General features: G+C 56.6%; 1 protein-coding gene across 1 annotated transcript; it reads right to left on the bottom strand.

The window, feature by feature from the left end:
- Positions 1–1783: 1783 nt before the first annotated feature.
- Positions 1784–22595, bottom strand: RAPGEF3 (Rap guanine nucleotide exchange factor 3). The gene is made up of 27 exons (XM_063115770.1): positions 22488–22595; positions 16871–16924; positions 16677–16783; positions 16347–16468; positions 16013–16181; positions 15286–15370; positions 14882–14942; positions 14691–14767; positions 14352–14498; positions 13765–13877; positions 13410–13498; positions 13052–13130; positions 12686–12836; positions 12514–12596; positions 11876–11915; positions 9138–9219; positions 8677–8823; positions 6690–6787; positions 6080–6205; positions 5824–6005; positions 5457–5547; positions 5286–5336; positions 4115–4202; positions 3739–3803; positions 3233–3287; positions 3061–3132; positions 1784–2108 (listed from the first exon to the last, which is right to left on the bottom strand). The coding sequence occupies exons 1-27, from the start codon at positions 22578–22580 to the stop codon at positions 1990–1992; spliced, it is 2646 nt and encodes an 881-aa protein (XP_062971840.1). The 5' UTR covers positions 22581–22595; the 3' UTR covers positions 1784–1989.
- Positions 22596–24267: the final 1672 nt, after the last annotated feature.

Raw genomic sequence — 24267 nt, 5'->3', positions numbered from 1 at the left:
CCAACAGGCTCAAAAGGTGTCTGTCCCGAGAGCTTGAAGCAGCTGGGAGACTGCAGGTAGTCTGAGGCAGGAAGGACTTCTGTTAGGACTGGGTGACCACAGAAGAAAAGGAGAAACGCGGTAGAGGACACCAGCCCCACCATGCTTGGCTCCTGTCTGTCACTGGGCTGGTCTCACCCCGGAGTCTGACAGGATGGCCAAGGGCAGTGCTGGCTGGCAGGTGTGGCCTTTGCTGAAACACCAACAGACAATGGCTTAGAAGAGAAGAAAGCTCCTGGGACTCCTGACTCACCAAGGCTTGGGCCTCGTGTAACAATTGCTCAGCTCCAGAAACTTCCGGCCCGTGATCCTCCACTCCACCCACAGGCAAGGGAACTGGTTTGGTTACCCTGCCATCGGCTCCACCTCAGTCTCACCGCCAGCTTCACCCGAGGTGACACAGGAGGACACGGGGCTCCTGCGGCTGCCCCCTGCTGCGTGGGCAGGAGCTGCAGTTTCACTCGTTTGCCACTGACCGCTAGACAGCAGTCAGACCCATCTTACAGATGGAGAAAGGAAGGCAGAACTGTTCACTGACTTGCTCAGATCCACTTAGAAGCCTGAGGTAAATGCCAGCTGTGCTGCCTCCCTGCTAAGGGACCCCTTCTGGAAGCAGCTGGCACACGTAGCCGCGACCAGGGGGCTGAGAGGAGTCTGCATGGGGAGGTGATGGGAGGTGGGGCTTTGTCAAGCCTGAGCAAGTGCAGGGGCCCTACACCACCTCCTGTCCCTCCAGGTATAGGCCTACTTCCTCCAGGGGTCATCTCCAAGGCAGTGAGGTCTCTCACAGGCCAGACAATGTGCCTACTGCTGCCAGGCCAGGGCAATGGAGAGCAGGGGGTGACGGGAGGATGGGGCATCCCTGCCTGGATGTGAGCTCTGCCTGGCAGGAGGGGACCTCGAAGTAGCTGGTTCCTTGCAGACATGATGAAGCAGGGAAGAGAGGACTTGACACTAGCAGAGCCTGCTAGGGCTGGTCTCATCACTGATGATCAAAATCCTGATTTCCTGGAAGCCTGCTAGGCCTCGGCACCTTCTCTATCACTAGCCACCCTCAGAGGCCTCCACTGAGTGTGAACGCCACCCAATGGGCAAAGACGCGCTCAAGGGCAGGGGCACAGGGACTGCAGTTGGGAGGAAGAAGGTAGGAAGTGCTGGTTGCATCTGGACTGGAATAGTTCTCGCAGACCACCGTGGGGAGCTGATGGGCACCCTGGCTGACTGCTGTCTGGGGGCCCAGGGGCACCTCTGGGCGGCCATCAGCCATCTCAGAGCCCTGCCTTGGTCCCAGAGACTGTGCATAGCAGAGTGGAGGGCCTCCTCCATGGCTCCCTCCCGAGCAGGGCCTGGCCTTCTCCTAGCACACCCACATGGCCCGCATCAGAACACATGCATCTTTGTTAATTGACTGTAACAATAAGGCTCCTTGGGACACCACTCCCTGGCAATTGACCCTGCCCACATCCAGCTGTTTATCTCAGATGCTGTGGAAAGAAAAGCAGGACACCTCTTCTGGGGGCTAGGCCCCCACCCCTGCCACACACACATGCCATGCATATGCAGCCTCTCTCTGGCCACTGTGAAAACAAACCACAGGGGCCTGTGGAGAGGGCTGGACAACAAAGCCACGCCACACAGAATCTGGAAAAAAGCTGGTGTGGAGAGCTCTCTATTGAACACAAAGTCCCAGCATCCACTCCACTCTCCCACCCACTCCCAGGGCCTATCTGTCCCCCATTCCTTGGTCTTGGGCCCTAGCTTGTTTCTACTCCAAGGTCCTCCTTAGCTGCAAGTCATCACAGGGGACAGCTGCCTCCATGCCGCCCACTCCAGGGCCTCGAGTCCACTCTGCGGAGAGCCCTGCTCAGCTGCAGCCAGCCTGCGGGCCTCCTGGCCCGGGTATGCCCTGGCTTTCCCAGTGGGAAGTGCCTGCTCCAGCCCAGCCCCTCCTCACGGCTCCAGCTCCCGGGAGAGGCGGGAGAGCTCCCGCTGGTTGTCGATGACCTTCAGCTGCTGGATATAAGCCCAGGTGTTGGCTGCACTCCGGGTGCTCAGGGACTGCTCCGAGCCTGGCAAGGGGTGGGAGGGAGCGGTCAGGGAGGCACCGAGGCCACTTTGTACAGCCCATCCCTTCCCCCTCCAAGGAGCAATGTCAGCTTTCCTGCCCTCCACCACCCACCCTGCCACTTCCCATCACCAATCCCCAAAGACTGCTGTCCCTGCCCAACCCCCACAGATTTGGGGGACAGAATAGCACTGTGGCTAAGAGAAGAGAGTTTGGAAAAAGCAGACCCCAAGGTTACATACAGCATAATACTCCATTACTAAGTTCAAAAACAACTAAAACTAAAAAATATTTTGTCATAATATATGTATAATATATGAGGGATTTTTAAGGTAGAGGTGTGTGTGTGTGTGTGTGTGTGTGTGTGTGTGTGTGTGTGTGTGTGTGTGTGTGTGTGTGTGTGTGTGTGTGTGTGTGTGTGTGTGTGTGTGTGTGTGTGTGTGTGTAAGATAAGGCTAGTTTTAAAAAGAAAAAATTATTAACTCAAAATTCAGGCAGTGGTTCTCCTGGCAGGGAGAGGCAAGCGGACAGTGGGAGATATGAGTTACTGTCAATGTTCTCATACTGGGATTGGGTCCAGAGCTGTTCACATATTATCAGAATAAATGCATATGTAAAATAAAACACAGGGCAGTGATGGCAGTGTGCTCTGAACCGTGAACTATGATTAATCCCATTTCAAGCAACTGAAGGTCAATCAAAAACATGCAAGTCTGGAGTAAGGGTGCTTGGGTTCCAGCTCTGTCACTAAGTGTGTGGCCTTCAGCAAGTTACTTCCAAGCTCAAGGCTGTTTCCCCATCTTTAAGTTGGGTTAACATTATCTGTTACCCACTGCACAGAATGAACAGTCATCGGCATCCTGCCTGCGAGTGCCTGGCTCTGTGCTTAGCACATGGCCAGGGCCCAGGAAATGTCAACTGCGGCTGACTGCTGTTAGCACCCAGCCCCGACTCACATGTAGAAGTCCTCGCCACCTGGCTGTCCTCATGGAGGTGGGAAACTCGGCTTCTGAGTGGTGAGAGAGGCACTAGATGGGGCAAGGAGTGGGAGTCAGGGAGACAGGCCAAGTGGAGCCTGGCGGAGGACGCTGGGTAGGGAGCTCCTACCCCGGGGCCCAGCCCTCTCACCGCTGCTGTGGCTCCGGCAGTGGTGCAGCATCCGCACAGCTCTGGCCATCATTCGCTGCAGGCAACACCCAGGCATGAGCTCTGGCCAGGGGACAGAACCCCTCCCTGCCCTGTGGGGCCCCTGGGAGTCCAAGCTCCCTTTGAATGGGGTGCTCCTAGGGATTAGGGGGCTGTAGAGATGGGGTCCTGTCTGCCTCATCCCAGCACACCCAGAGACCCAGTGGGGACCAGGCAGTGGTCAGAAGACAGAGTTAAGGAAGGGCTTAGAGAGAAGAGGGCTGGAAAAGGCTCCTGTTAAACAGTGAGATATTTGAGGCTGTCGCCCAGCAAGCCCCCTATAGAGAGCAGACCCTGCACTGTGCATTAAGGCGGGGCTACTTAACAATAGGTATTCACATTTATACTATTGATAACAAGTTCAGCCACCTCTCACCCCCCCCCCCCCAGGCCACAGTCATATCTCCCAAACCACACCCGTGGCGGACACCCACTCTCCTTGAACTCACCATCTTCTCAAAGTTGATGAGATTTTCCACTAGTGTGTGGTTTCCCTCATGGATGAAGGTCATGTCTGCACAGAGACAGGTTTTGCTCAAAGGTCCCCAAACTCCTTCCTCCTGCTGTAGCCCAGGACAGGTGAAGGGCCGATAAAGGGAGCCTTGTGCTCTGGCTCCCTCGGGCCTCCCGAGATCACAGGCCCACTAACAGAGCCCTTACGTGTCTTGCATCTTAACTGTCTTGTAGCCTGTAAGCTCCTAATTCACCCTCGTGCCCCCAGGCGTCGGCACTTGAGGTGTGATCACTCAGATAGCATTGCGAGGACGTACACCAGGCACAGAAGCGGTGGGGAATGGAGACGGGAGGTAAGGCTGGTCCTCTTACCCTTGAGAAGAAGGGGCATGAAGGGGATGATGGGGGGCGAGAGCTTGGTGAGAGCCAGTCGATAAACCCGGTGGTTCCACGAGGGGTCCTGAGAGGGGAGAAGCCACCGTGAGAGACGGAGGGTCCTGCACAGCCTAGCCCACCAGATCCCAACACAACCAATGCCCCGCCCCACCCAGGGGGGCCGAGACACCCAACCCACAACCACGGCGGGAGACCCAGAGCTCGGCCTCTGCTGAGCCCCAGGTCTCAACCAGCCAGGCTCGGCAGCAGGCAGCAGGGCCTGAAGCTGCATCACGGCCAGTCTGCACACACGTGGCTGCCTGACCTCGGATTAGCCCCAAGGAAGCTTCATGGCTATTAGTCACAGCCCTCCTGATGTTTCTTGGAAAACTCTCTCTCTGCCTCTCTCTCTGTCTCCATCTCTCCATCTGCCTTTGTCTCTATCTGTCCCTCTCTCTCTCTCTGCCTCTCTGTGTTGGTCTATCTTTCTCACTGTCTCTGTATCTCTGTCTCCTGTCTCTGTCTTTCTTATCTCTCTTTGTCTCTCTGTCTCTGTCTCTCTCTGGTGGGTTTCTTTGAATCTCTGGAGCCTCACAAGATAAATTTTTTTCTCAAGAGCTCCCAAGACTATGTTAACAAAGCACCTCCGTTCCTGTTCTCTCCTGAACATGGTCCAAACCTTCAAAACCACCCAAAGTTCCTGTAGGTGGAGGGTTCAGCCCCCCAACTCTTTCACCATCTGTTGTCCGAGTCTGGCCTCATCTGTTCAGTGGCTCCTGAGAGGCACCAGCAGGCCCTGGCTCACCATGGTGTTTAGTACCAGGCCCTCAGCTTCCTCGGGCAGTACAGCTAGAGTCCGGCATCCCCTTGATGTCCCCTGGCACCTCAGACCCCAGAACCATACACCTCATACACTCTGTCCTTGTCTTAGGATCTCATATTCACAGCAAACACCCCGGTACATATACACGCTGAGTGTTATAACCCGCTATGCAGCCCCCATCACAATGCTAGACACCCCATTCCTCAACCAGCTCCCCAAGCCCACAGGCAGAGGGAACTGTGCCCTGGGCCAGCGTTGGGAACCCTGAAAGTGACCAGAGACAGGCAGAGGGGCTGCCAGGAAGCCAAGAGCCAGGGTGTCTAGAGGGCTGAGCCCGATACTCACCAGCAGTCTCTCGAGGGCCGAATACAATTTCCGGATTTTATGAGGCAGCCGCTGTGAAGAAAAGACAGACAAGCCGCCACCACTCTGGGACTGGAGGCCCCCCCCGGCCAGGGCTCCCAGGAGGGGGCTGAGGCCTTACTGCAGCCTTGGAGCCCTCCAGATCCCACCTACCTCCCAGGTGTGGGCCAGGCGGCTGATGGCTGAGTTGCTGAGGCCAAACATGACCGCAAAGAAGGAATTGAGATTCTTTTGCTCCTTGAGGCTGTGAGCAGAAGACCCAGAGGCCCTCAGGGGAAGTGGCCACACCCACAGTGCACCCAGACAACAGCCAGGCCTGGGACCCAGGACAGGCCCAGGCCAGCGCAGCCTCTGCAGGAACCCAGCCTGGATTGGGTGGGGAGGCAGAGGCTCCAGGGGACCCAGGGAAAAGGAGTGCAGATTTGGCAACATCAAAGCAGGGGTTGGCGGGGGAGGGATGTTACAAAAAGGTGGCCTCAGGACTCTGGCCATGCACCGTGCCCACCAAATAGGGACTCACTGGGCCGCCAGCTTGATGAACTTCCTGAGCAGCTGGGCCCGGGGGCCAGGCACAGGGCACAGACACAGCTCCGTGGCCACCCAGTACTGCAGCTCATTGAAGCGGTGCATGAAGCGCTCCAGGTTGGCGGTGGTGACATCGCGCAGATGCTGGGGACCCAGCACGTAGTGGATCAGCTCCACCTGGGGGGCGGCAGGGGAGGTCCATGTGTGCCCGGTGGGGCAACCTGTGCCTGCCCCCCAGCCCTTCTCCACACCTGGTGGATGCTGTTGAAAAGGCTCCAGTCATGGTCCGTCAGCTGGCTGGCCAGGTCCTTGGCGCTCACCAGGTCCAGCCCCTCAGCAGAGCCCACAGTGGGCCCCAGCTGCTCAGGGTGTGGGGTCTGCAGGTGGGAGAGTGCTCAGGGGGGTGCCTGAGGAATCCAGGGGAAGGACACGGGGTGGGGGGAGAGGGTTTGGGGCACAAACTCTGTGCTGAGGCAGAAGGCTGTTGGGGGCAGGAGTACTGCAGGGAGTTAAGAGGCCTCTAGGGGCTGTGGCAGCTGAAGGAGGGGCTTCCCAGGGACATAGCTTCCTGACAGCACCCCAGTACTGGGACTCCTCCTTGGAGAGCTCCTGTCCCCTGAGTAACCTCTAACTAGGGCAGCTCTTCCACTTTCTCCTTGGGAGCTCCCAACCAGCACTACCCACTCTATCTCTGGAATCCCCCGTCAGCTGAGGCCCACTCCTTCCTCCTTCCCCTGAAGACCCAGCAGGAGCTGGAGCCAGGCTCCTCCCTCTTCTCCCTGTGACCCTTACCCAGAACCCACCCTGTCACCTCCAAAACAGAGTTCCTCCCTGGGCCCTGGCACCCTGCCTGGTCCCTACCAGCTCGTGCACTTCCTGTGGGTTGACAACAAAGAGCCGCTCGTTGAGCCCCAGGGATGTGGCCACACCACGGGCATCTGGCTGCAGGCCAATGGCATCTGCAAAGATAGCAGAGGCTGCGCTGGGTGGGGGCATGGAAGAAGGCCCACGGCCATCTGGAGGACAGGGTAGAGGCCTTGTCTGGGAGGCTGTGAGGTCCCTTCTCCCAGTAGTGGGGTTAGGGACCCGGGCAGGTGTTGTAAAGGCACAGGTGCAGGTGCCCACACATCCACACTGCCCAGGGTGGCACACCCAAGGAGGATGAAAGGGACTCTTAATGAGACAGGCAGACCTTGGGCAGGGTTTGAACCTCCCCGAGCCTCAGTTTCCTCCTTTGTAAAATGGAAACATTAAGAGTTACTCACAAGTCAAATGAAATAATTTATATAAACAGTGTCTATAAGTATGTGATGCACATAAAAAGCCCTTTGAAAAGTGGTAAATGTCTCACTTAAGTCGTGGTGTCGATATTCATCAGCTCCTTGTGGACTGGGACTGTGCTTTTAGTCATGTTTGAGTCCCCAGTTTCTATTCCAGTGGCCTCCAAAGTAACCTACACAAGGCCATTCACGCGTCCAGGAAAAAATATTAATTCTTCTACTTATATTTTTTACATCAGTTTTGCGTTTCCATTTTGTGCCCAGCTTTATAAATATATAACATTAGTATAGAATATATTGTATGATTTAGAAACAAATATACACATAGTGGGAGATGTGCAATAAAATATTGATTGCTGACGTGGGTGTCGATCAAAGCAGTTGGGAGATCAGTGCTGTATGTACGGGCTTTGGGCAACTGCGACTCACCAGGTGGCCACCAGAGGGCAGTGCTTCCCAGAACAGAGTGCACAGGTGACCTCATCAGTCTCTCCCCACTTCCTGAAGGGAGAAGGTTTTTCTCACCTCCACCTCTTGCCTTTATTCTCTGAATGCACCTAATTCTTTTCTAGCCTGGGCTCCAGTTGGCAGACTTGGGCTGGGTCTTTCACAGAGAACAGTGGTTTTCAACGTCCCAAGTTCTCTGAAAGCAAGTCTTAATGATCTTCATGCAGCCATATTCTGAGTACTGACTTTATGGCAGGCCCCATGCTAAAAGCTTTACACGCATTATCTCCTTTAATAGCCATAGCAGTCCTGCGTGATAGATACAATTACAGTACTCATTTGACAGATGAGGAAACAAAGGCTCAGAGAGGTCAAGCAACATGTTCAGGATCACACAGCTAGTAAATTGTGAGTCTGCGAGTCCAAAGTCTATGCTCAAGCTGGTCTATCTTATCTGCCATGGTACCTCTAACTCCTAACACATTGCTGGTCCATAGCTGACCCTCAAAAATGTTTGCTGAATGACTAAATGAATGAAGACTACCTATATTCCAAGGCTGCTACCTTTTCTTACCCTGTGAGCTAGGGGAAATTGCTTACTCCCCTTGAACTTTAGTTTCCCTGTCTGAAAATAGGATAAAAGTATCTATCTCATAGGATTGTTATTAGGATTAAGTGAATATACAAAAATGATAATAATAATAGTATCAGCTAATACTTAATAATTACTATGTGCCAGACACCATTCTAAACACTTTAATAGATTAACTCATTTAATCCTCACAATTCTTCTAGGATACAAGTACTCTCATTATCGCCATTTTACAGTTGATGAAACAGAGCACAGAGAGATTAACTACCCTGCCCGAGGACACACAGATAATGAGCTAAAAGGCTGGTATCAAAGGCAGGCAGCAGGCTCCAGAGTCCACACTCTTATGCACTACATGTAAAGCACTTAGAATAGATAAAATAAACCTCCCATAAATGCTAACATGCTAACCATTAACATTGATCAAGATGATAAAGATGGTAAACATTGATAAGGATAATCTTAATTCAGGAGATCTGGGCATGGGAGGGGGCACCTCCCCGGGGGTCTATTCGGAGGCACAACTCACCTCCTGCAGAGTTGACCTTCACCAGCACCTGCCCCTTGGTCCACCCGTCCTCCTGGGCCAATGCCGCCATCACCTCTCTCACTGAGGCTGTTACAGGCAGCTGCAGGGTCAGCACAGAGTGGTCCGGCCGGTAGATGTCATAGGGGACTGGAGGGAAGGACCAAGCCAAGCTGTGGGCAGGGCCGCCTCATCTCCCTACCCCAGCAGGGCAAGGGCAGCATGAGCAGTAATGGGAGAAATCCCCAAGAGGCAGGGTAGGGGGTGCGACAAGGAGAAGCCTGGCGGACCAGCTCGGCAGAGCAGGAGAGGGCACAGGAGGCAGAGCTGCCTGGTAGCCTAGGACAGAGACCCCAGGAGTGCAGCAGGCCACCCTCAGCCCAGGCACAATGAGGTCAAGGGTAACGACAACAGGACAAGAGAGGCAGAGACAGCAGAGAGCCTGGCTGGCTTGGACCACCAACCTTTGTCCCCAGCACGGATGGCACAATTGCTGCTGTGGAGGAGCTCGTCCTGGCCAGGGAGCCAAACAGGCACGTTCCAGGCCTGTGAGGGAGAAAAAGTAAGGCTTGGAGGACACAAGAGGAGGACACAGAGGGAAGGGACAGTGAGGGGGTCTTTGTCACAAGGAGCAGGAGACCCTCACAACCCTCACACCACCAGAGTGCTCTGCTTGCCACATTAACCTCAGCCCAGGTAAGGTGCCTGGGACCAAGGCTCCAGAAGAGATGGAACAGGCCCAAGGGTGGGGCAAGTCTGTGCCCCTCCACATATGTTCTTCCCTCTCTGTCAAATAGGTCCACAGCTATGTATTATGAAAACACCTCAGCTGTTGACCCTAGTTTTCTCTTCCTTTCCTTCCTTTAACTACCATTTGCTACAAGCCAGGGGCTGTTCTAAGCACCTAAATATTCACAATAGCCCTCTGACAAAAGCATTTCTATCATCCCCATTTTATGGATGCCATAAATGAGGCTCGGAGAAGTTAAATAACACACCGAAGACCACACAGCTGCCAAGTGGCAGAGCTGGAATCCTGACCTGCTCCTCCCTCCCTCTGTGCTTTTATCCACAAACACTACTGTGTCAGCTGCCCTGTCACACCTCACAGCAGGGACTCAGTGGGCCAAAACCACTGCCAAACCTTTGCTGACGGGGCAGCCCCTGCTAGGCAAAGACCTCCTAAAGCAGGATCCTCTTCCCACCCCTGGCTCTTCCTTCCAACTCAGGTGCTCTCTGCCTCCTTCCAGCTCTGCATGTGGCAGATCCTCAAGGTTCAGACCTCAGTCCTCAGTCTATCGTTTGTCCCTAGATTTCCAAATCACAGAGCCCTCCTCAGAGTTCCTTGCAGCCTTGTGTGCCACTTGCATCTGTGTCAGCCAAGCCCTGGTCTCACACACCCCCTGGGGCCTTCCACATCTGTGATCCTTTGCCCCACGCTCAACACACCCACCAATCCCCATGTCCTGCCTCCCAGACCACTCTTTCCCCTGTGATTCTCCCGGGCTCCTGACTCCTCCCCATGTCCCCATAGCTCGTAACCCTGATCTGGGGACTCTTCTTTGAAATGGGTCTCCTGGTGCCCCTTTCTCCCCAGCCCAAGCTAACTCCAGCTCCACCTGCCCAGGAGGCCTCGCTCGGCATCCACTACAATGGCCCGACTCTCCTCCTCCACCCTCACCCGTCGGGAGCCTCCGTCCTCCTCCTCCAATCTGCCTGGCCAGAACCAGATTAAGCTTCCTGATTCGGCTTCAATGGCCATCATTGTCTGCTGGACAAAGCCCAGGTTCTTTAGCTGATCTCTTCAAAACACAATCAGATTTTGTCGCTCCTCGGCTCAGACCCCTTCAATGGTTTGCATGGCTCTTAGGACAAAGACCAAACCCCTTGCCATGGCCCAGTGGCCCCTGCCCACCTCCCTGGCCTTCTCTGGTGTCCTGCTCTCTCACTCTGCCTCCTCCAGGGCTCCCTTCCCTTTACAGCTGGCCTGCCCAGAGCCCTCTTCTTCCTGCCCCTCGGCCCCTGCAGCTCTCAGCTCCAGCAGTCACTTCCTTGGGGACTCTTTTCCTGAACCTGCAAGCCTGATGAGCAGTTCCCCTTCTCTGCTTTCAGAGACCCCATCTCTGTCACTGTATATCACAGAGCTGCTTAACAGCTTTGCCCCTCACTTGGCTGTGAGCCCCCCAGCCCAGCATGGCTCTCCCAGCCCACCGCCGCACCGTCGGCACCCAGCACAGTGCCCAGCACGCAAGGGCAGTTCGGCCTGGTTCCTGCCGTCAGCCATGTGCCGGCAGCATGAATACAGGGGAAAGAGATGGAGAGGCCCCCGAGTGAAGCCGATATTCTAGTGCAATATGAAATACTAACAGATAGTAAACAAGTCGACAACAACGAAAGAACATTCCACCACTGAGTGCTTTGCAGAATATCAGAGGACACCCTGAGTGGGAAACAGCAGGGAAGAAAGATAAGGGGCCTCTCAGGGACAACAACTTGGCTGAGATCAGAAGAAGGATCCAGTCAGGCAAAGAGCCAGAGAAAGCAAGTTCCAGGCTGAGGACAAGTGCAAAGGCCCTGAGGTGAGAAGAAGCTTGGTCTGTAGGAGAGAAGGAGCCAGTGAGTCTCCAACAAGCAGGAGGGTGGGATGGCGTGAGGTGAGTAGGTGGCTGGGTACGAGAGCCGGCAGCCAAGGGGAGGCATTTGGACCTTATTCCCAAGGTGGCACTCCCACAACCAACCCAATGACCTTTCCAGCCCTTTCTCCCCCCATTCCTCAACCCAATCTGGCCCCATGCACATCTTCTCGTCCCCCCTTGCTCTCTGTGGGCCCTAGTCAGGAATGGCGTAGGCCACCTCTGACTCCCCAGGGAGGGGGCAGCACTGGCCACCAGGCCCCCCTCGGGCCTCAGAGGCTGACTCAGCCATCATTCCTCACCTCCCCAGCTCTACCTGTGAGCACAAATTACCTCCTGCAGGAGTAAAGCCCCTTGGGGTGGGGGAGGAAGGGTGCCACCCATGTCTCCCCTGCAGGGGCTGGCCCGGAGCGAGCGCCACACACAGCAAGGACCCCTGAATGCCCCTGACAGACCCAGAGGTGTGTCTGTGGGAGGGGACCCTCCCCACACAGGGTCCCTCAGGGAAGGGCTGGAAGAGGGCAGAGGGAAGAAGCCAGGCGGGCAGAGGTGACTCTCGGGGCAGACACCTTCATCTGAGGAGATGCATTCCCACAGCCATTTTCCAACCTGTGGAGCAAGAGACAAGGGAGGTGAGCGGGCCAGGCATCCCTGGGGGCGGGAAACGCAGGGTTAGGAGCAGGGAGGTCCGGGGCTCTGGATTCCAGCCCGCCCTCGCCAGCGGCTCAGAGGTCAATCCAACTTGGTGAGTATTACATAGAAAGGGGCAAAAATGGGCTTGAAACCTGGACCGTGGTTTCTGGGATTTTCCAAGGCTGGCAAGGGAGGGAAACAGTTAAAGGGAGATACAGACCCAGGGTTTCAGATCGGGTGCTGCTTCAGGGAATGTCTGGGAAGGGAAGGTAAACGCTAGGAGATTTATTGGGCTGGGCTGGCAGGAACTGGCACTGAAGGTATTCCATGACAAACGTGTGCCAGATGGAGGAAGTGAGAGCAGCAGGTGTGTTCAGTGTCTGAAGATGAGTAAATAACTGATTGCATGACGTGTGAGAATGGACGGGCGCGTGACAACGTGAGGGTGGATAGCAAAGGGATTGACAACAGCAACTGATGGATCTAGAGCCAGGTGCTTGACCAGTGTGTGCTCTCGGACCTGCCGCACTGCCGGTCACACACATGACAAATTAACTTAGAGTCAAAGCATCACCTGTGGTGGCGCCGCCTCTCTGGCCACTGCTCCCTTAGCAGGTTGCTAAGTCGGGAGTCCCTGCTCACCAGGTCTGAGAGTTTCTACAAGGAGCCAAGATTCAATTCGCTGAGTTGGCTGCAGCTGCATCCACCCCAGGCAGCCCAGTCCACCCTGCTTCACTCCCAGGTACCTGGAGGAAGCTGGTGGCCACAGGGTCAGTGTGGAGCATGGGGCCGTACAGGGCCACCCACTGGCTGACCAGCCGCAGGATCTGCTGCCTCTTGTTGCAGATATAGGTGCTGCGCTCCTGCTCCCTGCCTCCTGCAGGCTCCGCATGGAAGGTGGGCTCCGGTCAAGGGAACCACAGGACTCAGCTGGCTTCACCCCCACACCTTAGGCAAAGGAGGCACAAGATGCCCAGGGCCCACTGAGGGTCCCGCACAGGACCTGGCACCTCAGAGGGTGCCACACGGCCACACTTATGAGGGGTTCTCTCTCTCAACCGCACACACCAGCCCATCCCTCCACACAACATCACCCTGGGCTGGAAGGATATTGGTGCAGGAGGGCAGCGCAGAGCTGGGCGCTGGGCATGAAGACGCTGTGGGTCAGGAGGAAGTCACTGAGGAATGTCTCTGTAGGGTAGGGTGGAGGGATGGGAGGAGGCTTCAGAGGCCAATCAAGTCCACTGAGCACATGTATATGCACAGCTGGAGCACTCCTTCCCCAAATGCCCAGCCCCCTTGACAGTGCCCCCCACCCAAGCCAAGAGCACGGGTAAGAAGACTTCCTGCCAACTGGCTGCAGGGACCAATCCAGCACCTGGTGAGGTCAGATGTCGGGTGCTGGCCCTCTCCCAGGCTGTGCTGACCACCCCATGAGTCAGAGAGCAGGCAGGGTGTCTCCTGCCCTACCTGTTGGGTCATGAGCACTGGAATCCGGCCGCATGGCCTCCAGCAGAAGTTCTAGGATCTTCTCTGGGGTGCCAGACATCACCGTATACCTAGGAGAAATGGCTGGTCTATCACACTTTTGCACCTCTCCCCCCTCCCACAGCCCGGGCAGACATCACCAATCGATCGTATCATGCTTCCCGATTTGCCAGCCCTGTCCCACCTTGGGGTGGGGGGAGGCTGATTCGGGGGGTGTATCCTAGTCCCTCGATGATTCTCCACCCAGGTGGCCGGAAGGCAGGGATATGACACAGAGGCAGGGAGTAAGACAGGAAAAAGGAGGAGAGGTGTGGAGAGGGAGCATGGTGGCTGTTACCGGTTCCTGCCTGGGGCTGGGGGACAAGAAGGGCCAGCACCCCGAGAGGCTCTCTCCAGCACCAACACCACTTTGCCATGTTCTTCCAGCCTCATGGTCTTTGCTTCCACATCCTGGAGAGCAAGCACGTCAGTGCTCAACACAACCATGACTCCTGCTACAGACCCTCTCCCCAGCTCCTCCTTTCCAGACCCTGAGCCCCTCAGGTCTCCACAGGACCCTCAGCCCTTCTCCCACCCCCACCCCTTTCCACAACCCCCAGCTGCCCATCACCCAGCTGGAGCCCCTTCTCCACCCTTCCCTCCATGGAGTCCACTCCCCACGGAACTGCCTCCCCCCGGCACTCTGGTCCCCGCCCCTCTGCAACCCACCACCCCGTGTCTCCCCACCGCAAGCCTGAGATACCTTGTCTCGCTGAGCCCCTCAGCATGCTATGGGCCGTGGTCCCCACTCCCAGCCATAAGATCCAAGCACCTCCACCTCCTACCTTGCCCTGCCCCTTATAGGCTCTCTCTGGGGCCTCTCCTTGCCCCACACAATTTCTCTGGGCCCATGTCCCCTGCCCTCCCCACCCCCAGTGGTGGCACCTTGATGATGCGATTGAAGTCCTGCTTGTCCACACGCAGGAAATGACAGTTGTCTTCTCGCAGTACGATGGTGGCTGCCCGTGGTGCATCATTCACCAGAGCCAGCTGCCCAAAGTCATCTCCCTCGTGCAGTGTGGTCACCAGCCCCTGCAGCCGGACCTCAGTTATGGCCCAGCCCCTCCATCCCACACCCCTACCCCCAGCCCCTGCCAGGACAGACCCAGGCAGAGAAAACAACCCAGACAGGAGATGCGGTGGATCAGCAGCCTTGGGGCTGGCAAAAGCACTGCCCATGAGGATACAGACCAGGGGGCTGGGGCAGGAGGGCAGAGGGCTCACCTTGCCATGGGTAACCACGTTGACAGATCCCTTCCAGATAATGTACCACGAGGTGCCCTTGTCCCCCTGGCTGAACACTGAGAGAAGCACAGATCAGACACAGCCCCTCCTGTCACCCACCACTCCTTCTCTGTGGCCTCTGCCAATGTCCAGGCCCCTGTGCCCAGTTTCTGGTCCCCTGCCCGACTTACACACGGTCCCCGCCTTGCTGTGTGGTTCAAAGAGCAGAACCGCCGCTAATTCCCGCTTCACCTGTCGGGTGGGGAGAGGAGGTCAGAGGCGGCAAGTTCAGGTGAAGAGGGGCCAGGTTAGGGGCGAGGAGGTTAGGTCTGTAAACACACATGCTAGGAGACAGAGACATGGCCAGGTCAGGTGTTCCTGGGACTCAGCAGGACACAAAGCTAAGTGGAGGAAATGGGCTAAGTGAGGCAGATGGATTTTCAGACAGGGGTGCCAGGGCAAGAAATCAGACTGATGGTTTCAAGCCACAGACGGAAGGGAAGAACTGCCTTCTGGCCCAGCAGTTGGAGCTTCAGGGAAGTTACAGGAAGAGGAGATTCCCAGGGAAGGGGCAGGGTTGGGCGGCAGGACTGACCGAGTTAGAGAGGTGGGCCACAGCCTTGACGTGCAGCAGCTCCTCGAAGATGAGGTCCAGCTCCTCGTCTGTGCGCTGCCCTGGGCTGTGGGCACAGGAGTGAGGGGATGCACACAATGAACCACAGGGGGCTGGGACCAGACAGGGGAGCTACCCCACCTACCCAGCAGAGGCCTGGGCCAGACGCACTCAGCTGTGATCGCTGTCACTAACAGGCAAAACTTCACTGGGTGTGCACCATGTGCCAGACACTGTGCAAAGCACTTCAAACGCATTACTTCATTCCTCCCTCAAAACAGCCCTCTGTCGTGGGCTTGTTATCCTCTCTTGACAGAAGAGGAAGCTGGCATGCAGAGGCCAAGGTCACCCAGCTGGTAGCTGTTTGAGCTGGAATCTGAACCCAGACCTGCCTCTAGATTCCAGAACCACCCTCTCTCAGCAACAACTGCATCTCAGAGCAGGCAGGCTCCTCAGAGACCCTCTAGCCCAACACCCTGATGTACAGAGAAAGAAAGAGACTCAGTGGTGGGGTGCGGGTGGGGGGGAGTGGCTCAAGATCACATGGTGAGTCCAGGCAAAATGCAGGTCAGAGCTCAGGTCTTCTGGGACAGCCAGGTGCCCTTCCCTCAGCAACAAGAGAGGGACCCCTCAGAGATGAATCTGAGAAGCTGTGGAATGTGAATGCCGTGCGGGGCCTGGGCTGTGGGGTGCAGGGCTCCCGACTCACGGCTTTCGAAGCGCCACAGTGAGCAGGGCATCGGGCCCCCGCTGGGAGAGCAGAGCCATGGCCTCCGCCAACTCCTCCTCCACCTCATGAGCTCCCATGGGCTCTGACTCTGGCCCAAGGAACCGGTAGAATTGGGCGTCTCGGTCCTGGAAGGTCCAGTCATGTTTCACTGGGGGCCGAGGCCCAAGCATGGGGGAGGAGAAGAAATTGGGGCATGTGGGTATGAGGCCCTCACTGCAATGCCACCCCACTCAGCAGCCTCCATTGGTGGCTGCTCCCCAGGACTGCCCCGTCCTGGCCCCGTCCTAGAGCCCCACCCTGGGCTCGGGCTCACCATGGCAGAGGACACCTTCATCCAGCAGCACTTGGCAGATTCCCACAGCCTGGCTCCGGGAATGGACCCCAAGCCCCAGGGCCAGGATCGCATCCACCAGCTCCCGGCCAGAGCAGCACTGCCTGTAGGAAGTAGAGGGGACAGGGAAGGAGAGGGACAGTGCAAGGAAGGAGAGTGGAGGGGCCAGGGAGGAACTTTCCATCAGAAAGGCACCTGCCTAGGCCCAGGCTCACTTCTGCCAGAGGCAGGGCTAGGCCCAGTTGCCTAGCACTGAATGGGAATGGAAGGGAAACGGTGGCGGGGTGGGGAGGCAGGCAGGGCCTCACTCACCGATAGAGCCTGAGATGGTACTTCCGGTCATGGATGAGGTTTGGGCAGGTGGCCAGGAGATGTTGATGTAGCTGCTTCCCAGCCCTAAGCACCCGCTCTGAGGAGGCCTTGGAGGGAGGAAGGGTGCAGCCAGCTCAGCCCTGAACCCTGCCTGCATGGTGCTGCCCTGCCCACTCCCCCTCCAGGGCATGTACCTGCTCCAGGTTCATGCTGAAGTCCAGGGACTCCTCGCTATTGGTGAGTGGCGTCTGGGGGCAGTGGGGAGAGTCAGCGCGAGGCCTTCAAACCCAGCTCTTGGACCCTCCCTCCCCCAGCACTCCCACCCTTGCCCAGCCCCCAACTCCAAATGCATCCATTTAGCCAATCATTCAACAAATAAGCAAATATTCACTGAGCACCCTGTGCCCCAGGCATCTGCCTCTTCCCACCCTGCCATCCCCACCACCAGCCCTTTTCTTCCTTCCAGACCCAAGCACTGCATCCCCACAGTGATGCCCCAAGATCCCCCTTCTGCTTACTCAGGGCCTAGTGTGCCCAGGCTCCCAGGTCAACAACCCCTATGTGGAGAAAGGAGCAATGGAGCCAGAAGCGGGAACACAAGGAGGTGCAATAAGAAGCCCTGTGAGAGGCCGGGAGGCCTGGGAACACCCGTTCCCAGACTGGGGTCTCACACCTGATCCCAAGCCAGGTTCTGTGCCCAACCGCAGGACCATGGGCAGGTCTCTTGCCCCCTGTGGGCCTTGGTTTAGCCTGGTGGTGAGAAACAGAAACCCCGAAGCAGGCTCCTGTATTCAAAACACTGCTCCTCCATTTACTGGCAATGTGACCCTTGAACAAGTGATTTAACATCTCCCTGACTCAGTTTCCTTACCTATAAAATCTATAAGACACTAAAAATACCAATTCATAAGCTTTTGGAAGGATTAAATGAGCAAATATATCAAATGTTTAAACCATTGCCTGGCATATAGTTGTATCTACATGTTAGCTATTATTATTCATCTGTGAAGCATAGGGTGGGGCTGCTTGCTAGAAGCTTCTTTTCTCTCTAAGATGCTGCTAGTTCACAACCCTGCAAGAGTGAGTAAGACCTTGGCGGCATACAGGACTGGCTCAGGAGGACGGGGTTTATCACAGAAACGTTGGTGAACAAGATTTCCCTGCCTTGGGTATTGATCAAGCCACCTGAGACTCGTAGGCCAGTGCCCTGAGATGTCAGCCATGAAAGACCCTCGTGATGCTTCTTTTCCCACCACCTGAGAACTGAAGTTTGTGGACAGCTCTGGACAGGAGGCCCTAACCTCTATGTCTCCTCCCAAAGGCAGAGCACTTCACGGTTTGCAAAGCATGTCCACTTCCTTGATTTTGTCGGATCCTATGTGAGACAGGATCAGATGTGAAATAGGCAGAGCAGGGATTGTCTGTCCTCAGTGACTTACAAGTCTTGAGGTGAAGCGCCCTGTGTAATTCACTCTTGATCCACCCACCATACCTGCCTGTTCCTCTTCCTTCCCCCTTCCTCTGACCAGCAATTCTCTCCTGCTTTGCCATCTACACTCAGGTCTCTGAAAAGGACCTGCCTGGGGAGCTGGGGCCCTGGCAGGTCCCCAGGCACCAGTATCTTGCCACTGTGTGCCCAAGCAGAGGCCTTAGGTCTGATGTGTGTAGGCGTCTGGCCCAGGGCTGGGCGGAAGTCACTAGGTGTCCCAAGGGTATCCCTGCCCGGGTCATGGGGCCCAGCCTGGTGCCAGACACAGAGCCCTGGAGACTTAAGGACAGGAAATGAGGAGGAGGAGCCGGGGAAGGGAGGAAGGGCAGGAATGCTACCCAGCCAGCCCCCAGTGTCGGAACAAACAGTGCCTGAGTGCTAATAACTTGTTGTTGTTCATGTCAAAATATCCAGGTGGCCCCACTCCCTGCCCCAACTCCCTTTGGTGCCCACAACCAAGGCTCCAAACCCAGCGCCCTTCCTGGTATTATTCTGACCCAGGAGGGCACATGAGGAGGGGAGGTGCCAGGTCATGTGGTCAGGCTGGTCATTTCCTGTCCTACCCCAGGGGATGAGCATGAGGGTCAGAGAATGGGGCCCTGGCCCATCAGAGCAGAGAAAAGGACCTTAAGGCATCCATCTCATTTTGCCAAGGAAAGCAGAAGCCCAGAGAGATGGAGTAAATTACCCAGAGTAACAACTACTTAGAAATGTAAAATTCTGGGCCGAGCCCGTGGCGCACTTGGTAGAGTGCTGCGCTGGCAGCGCGGCGACGCTCCCGCCGCGGGTTCGGATCCTATATAGGACTGACCGGTGCACTCCCTGGCTGAGTGCCGGTCACGAAAAAACGACAAAAAAGAAATGTAAAATTCTACTGAGTAATTCTGCTATCAATGCTGACCTTGGAAGTAGGTATTTGTATCCTATTCCACAGCTAGAGGAAAGGAGGCTCAGAGGTTACACTACCTGCCCTAACAGTTGGTAAATAGGGGCACCGGGATTCACACCCGTGTCTGTCTGATTCAAAAGTCCATGATCTTAGCACTATGCCTACTATCTTCCATGGTGCCTCCCCTGTGTTTTCCCTACTCTGTGCCTTGGACTCGGAGATAGTAGAGATATTCTGCCCTCAGGAATGTTCCATGGGCAAGTTTGCAAACGATTGGGTTAAATAAAGTTAGATATATTTGTTATCATAGCCCCTCTGCTCCCCTAGAATGTTCGTGCGCATAGGAACCTGGGATAGGGCAGGAGGAGGGCTATTATTCAGGGGCAGTTTCAAGTGTGTGGACTTCAGAGCCAGCTACTTGGGTTCAAATCCTAGTTCTCACATTACCGCCTGGTTATGTGACCTTGGGCTGATTATTCAAGCTCTCAGTGCTTCAGTTTCTTCATCTATAAAATGGGGTTGATGAAAATAATAGTACCTATCCAATAGGGTTATTCTGAGGCTCAAATGAGTTAATATAAAGCACTTGGAGTGCTGCCTGGCTCAGAGTAACTGCTTAGTAAATGCTAAGTGACTCGATCAAACTTCGTTATTTCATGATGGGCACCTATTACCCAGACACAGGGTAAAGAAATGTTGTACCATGGCTGACCCTGTCCTGTCTCTGATTGCCATGAGTGTCAGCTTGGGGGTTCTCAGTTGGAAAGAAGAGGCTGGAATGGGCCAAGGCGAAGGGCATCACCCACCTCCTCCTCTTATTCCTGGATAGGAAGGATTTGGGGTAGAAGAGGAGGTGTTAGCTCCCCAGCACCAGTGCTATGGCCTGCCCTGCCCCCCATCCCTGTTGCAGTGTCAGAGCCGGGCTGGAGGGCCAGGCACAGAGCCAGACAGCATGCGGACCCGTCAGACCAGTTCCCTCAGGCCATGGCTAAGGTCACAGGCCAGGGCTGTGTGTGGTGGGACAGGGAAGGGTGCGTGGGGTGGGGTGATGCCTTGGGGTGTCAGTGTTACTATCTGTACTAAGAGAGAAGTAAAGCATGGTGGTTACAAGCTTGGACTTTGCAGCCAGATTGCCTGGGACCAAAGCCCAGCATCACCACTTAGCAACTATGTAACCCTGGACCTACGACTCTCTGTGCCTCTGTTTTTACATTTATAAAATGGGAATGATGACATTAGTAACTATCTCACAGGACTGTTGTGAGGATTATGTGATATGATAAAGGTAGAGCTCTTACAACATGTATGGGACGTAAATACTATGTAACTATTAGCTATTACCATTATTTGGACAGATTAGACGAAAGCACGTTTTTTGAGTTAGAGAAAAGGGCCACCTCCCCCAAAACAGTCACTCAAGTAAAGCATCCTGGCCTTCCCTGAGCTAGCGGGACCCACCAGAGGTGACCCCAATCTTGCCCCTGCCCCAGACACCAGACAAGATCTCATCTCCCCCTCATATTTCCTAAAGAAGATGTTCTTCCATCCCATTCAAGTGTCACCTTTGCCACAGTTGATAAGTCCTTTCTGTATCTAACCTCAAGTCTTCTTGCTGTAATCTGTTTTCATTTCCTCTTGTCTGGTCTAGGTAGGAACAGAAACAGCTCTCTTCAGACCTTTTCTCTGGGAGGTTGATGGGTTTTCTCCTCGGCTTTCTGAGAGGTAGGTATGGCCTGAATAACTCCTAGGACTGTCCTCCTGGGACTCTGGGCTCCACCTCCCTCATCCTGCGTGTGTATACTACCTGCTGGCACTTGTCCCCTCATGGAAGCCATTCATGGGCCAGTGGCATCACTAAGAGGTACAAGGTACAGCTTAAACACAGGACCGATGGAATGAAGCCACCCCACCCCGTCCACCAGAGATGGTCATCAGGAGAGGGTGTGGCCACCTGCCTCTAGCCCTAAAAATCTAAGCTCCCTCCAGTCACCAAACCCCACCTGGCAGAGGAGGGACCTTGTTTCTGTGCCTTTGACCCCATTTATCCTTCAGCAACCTGCACCCCCACCCTTCCAGCCTCCCTGTGCACACCACACCTTCAACTCTGGGGGCTTGAGGGAATCAGAAGACAGCCTGGAGGCCTCCCCCACCCCCTCCCAGACTTTGGGCCCCAGGGGATCCTCCAGAGGCCTCATTGTCCTGGCACCTGACCTTCCCCCCACCTCCTACCTTGCTTCTACAAGCTGGGAAGGGGACAGGAAATGCACAAGTAATTATAGCCTGAGAGGGAAGGAGGGAGGGACGGTTCCAGCCCACTGGCTCCAAGCAGTAGCTACTGCCACTGACCCGGAGAGAAGAAGGGGTGGGAGGTTCAGGGACAAGACCAAGGCCCAACAGGCCCCTTATCAGGAAGACCAAGGTAGAGAGGAGCTGGGGGAAAGCTGGGGAGTGACACCTGATTCTGCTCTCAATTCCAGTTGCATAGACCCTCATCCTGGCAGGCCTCAGTTTTCTCCACCGAGCCTCATATTTCGGTAAACATAAATGACAGTTGGGCAAAGTAGGAGAAAGGAGGGAGAATGTGGTGGTTGCTCTACTCAGAGGGACTTGCCCATAAGAAATGAGCTCTCCCAAGTTTGTCACCTGCTCCTGCTTCCCCTGCACCCCTTTACCCAAGTACCCTCCCGCACTCCCCCACACACAGGTGGGCACACACAACAGACAAATAACTGAACCTCCCAGGAAGTTACTCTATTATGTCGGGGTGGCTGGGGAGAGCTGCTCTGCTGATTTAGACCCTACAGCCATTATCCTGGCCCCTCCCCTCCCCAAGCCCACCATACTTTCCCCCTCCTGCTCTCTCCTTCATTCTTTCAGCTCCAGAGCTGTTTTTCACTGGCAAAGGGAGCTTCAGTCATCTCAGATTCTCCAAATTTCTCAGAATCTTCCCCTGAGCACCCCCAAAGCCAGATGCCAAGCAGTGTCCACATGACCACCTCACCCCAAGATCAAAAAGCAGAATCAACACAGTTCAGTTGCTCATTAGAGAATGTTGCCATGGTGACGTAACCAAGCTTACCTCACCCCCCACTTGACCTGGCCCCCATAACTTCCCACCCCCACCTGGAAAGAACACATAAGCACCTATCTCAACACCTCGCACACAGATGTGACGGATAAATGACAAATCCCTTCCCTCTTCCCCATGCCCAAATGGGGAAACTTGGGCACCACACGCACAGACACACACGTTGCTGCTGTGGGAGCAACCCACGCACACAGCAGCAAAGCCTCCCAACCCACTGTCCACCCCAGCTGTACCACTCTACACCCCCAGAGCAAGCTGGGCACCAGCAGCATGCCCGCGCTACAGTCCGGGCACTCCTCTGGCCCTGGTGCCTGGTCCTGGCCTGGGCAGGTGAAGGGTACTCACCCAGCGAAGCCCCTGGATGCGGCTGGGGCGCCGGTGCTCGAGCAGCAGCTGGTAAGAGCAGCTTCGGGACCGGTGCACCCTCCTCAGCACCATGGTGAGTAGCGTCCCCTCTGGCACCACGTCAGGGAGGCCTCCCACCTGCGGTGCTCCCAGAGCTGGACCGTCCTCCACAGCCGGGCCCACCTGCCAGCGACTCTCACCTGGCCAGCCCACCTGTGACACAGGAAGGAAGGTGGACAGCCATGGGGCAGGGGCTGGGGCAGCTGGACCACAGAAAAACTGCCCCAGGCAGAACCACTTCCTTAGAGTCCTCTGGACTGGTCAGGCGGAGGTGCTGCAGCCCTGCCAGGAGCAGGGGGAGGGACAGGAAGACCTCACTGGGGCCTGCCTGTCCGGCGCACTTAGGGGTCTCCAGCTAGCTCCGAGAGAAGGTCCGGCCCTTCTCAGTCCTCTTTGGAATTCTGCCCCACCCCACTGCCCATGCTCCTGCAGGGATCTCCTACCACCTCCCAGTGTGAGGGTATGGACTCACTGGATGCCCCCGAAATGCCGCTTTGCCTCAAGCCCTTCTTCTCCCCGCCTCCCTGACCCCCGACCAACCCTCTCCCCCCACCCGAACACCCCGCAGTGTCGGCTGCCTCTCCCGCCCTCCCCTGCTCCTCGACTCCGAACCCGCCTTGCCCACCTTCATGTTCCTTCTCACGCTCACACAACCGTGCAGGCTATAGCAATACTGCTGGGGAGATCCCCAGCGAACCCCGTCAGCTCCGATAGGGGGGTCCTGGAGGGGTGGCGGGGCCGATTCCTAGCTGGGCCGGCTGCCCAGGCAGCAAGACGCGGGGCTGGGTGGAGAGGCTCCTCCTGGGTGAGTAGAGGGCTGGGGGCGTGGTGGGGGGAGCCCCCCCACCCAGCGACAAGGAGCCCCGAGCCTCCGCCTTCGTCCCGGGCGAAGGAGCCAGCTGGCACCGAGGGCTGAAGCGAGGCTGCTGCTGGCACTGGTCCGGGCGGGAGCTGTCACACCCCCTGCGCTGCCCGCCCCCTTCCCGTCCCCGGGACCGGCCGAGGGGGCGGGGAGGAGGCGCCCTGCCTTACGGTAGGGGAGGGCGAAGGGGAAGGAGGCGGGCACGGGCAGGGGGTGGAGCCCGCACCCGGGGGCCCTACAGCGGGCACGAGCCGGAGCCCGCGAAACCCCAGGGGGCAGGAGCGGTCCTGGGGTGTGCACAAGGGCCGCAGCGGCCGGGGCGTCGGAGCAGGGGCGGCGAGTGGCTGCACCGGCCGCCACGTGGCCGGGAGGAGAAATGCAAACACGGAAACCGGGGGGAGGGGGGGTGAGTCATTGCGGCCCCACCCGGGAGGGAAATCCGGGCTGGGGCCGCTTCCCGGCCGGGGGCGTCCTGCCTCCTGTCTCGATTCAGGGTCTCCGGCAGCCCGAGAGAAGGACTGGGCAGCTTCCCCACCGGGGAATCCCGCTGTCGAGACTCCCACTGTTGCGTTCCTGAACGCACGCTGCCCTCCCCACCGCCCCAGCTCACGCACCGGGCGCGGGTGGGGAAACTGAGGCTGGCGAGGGAGGATCGCGCTCCGGGATAGACAGGGGCCGGAGCTGCGTCCCTGGGAGGAGGTTGGGATTGTGGCCGAGCTTCGAGGAGAGGAGGGAGGTTTGAGAGGGTCACGCCCCCCACCGCGCGCTCGCTGGCAGCCGGGCTGGTCGGGGCGGAGACCTGGGATTCCAGCGTCCTGCTCTTCAGGTTCAGTACCGAGGCCCCACGCCTCCCTGCGC

Source organism: Cynocephalus volans, chromosome 12 (assembly GCF_027409185.1).
Source record: "Cynocephalus volans isolate mCynVol1 chromosome 12, mCynVol1.pri, whole genome shotgun sequence".
Lineage (NCBI taxonomy): Eukaryota > Metazoa > Chordata > Mammalia > Dermoptera > Cynocephalidae > Cynocephalus > Cynocephalus volans.
This window is presented reverse-complemented; position numbering and strand designations above follow the sequence as displayed.

Bases quoted from the DNA above. Each gene is read 5' to 3' on its own strand.
- RAPGEF3 (XM_063115770.1), bottom strand. From the start codon at position 22,580: ATGGTGCTGAGGAGGGTGCACCGGTCCCGAAGCTGCTCTTACCAGCTG. The intron at 11,916-12,513 runs GTGATGCTTTGA...CTTGCTCCACAG, and splicing joins GAGAGGCGGCGCCACCACAG to GTTGGAAAATGGCTGTGGGA. The intron at 6,006-6,079 runs GTGTGGAGAAGG...GCCGCCCCCCAG, and splicing joins TTTTCAACAGCATCCACCAG to GTGGAGCTGATCCACTACGT.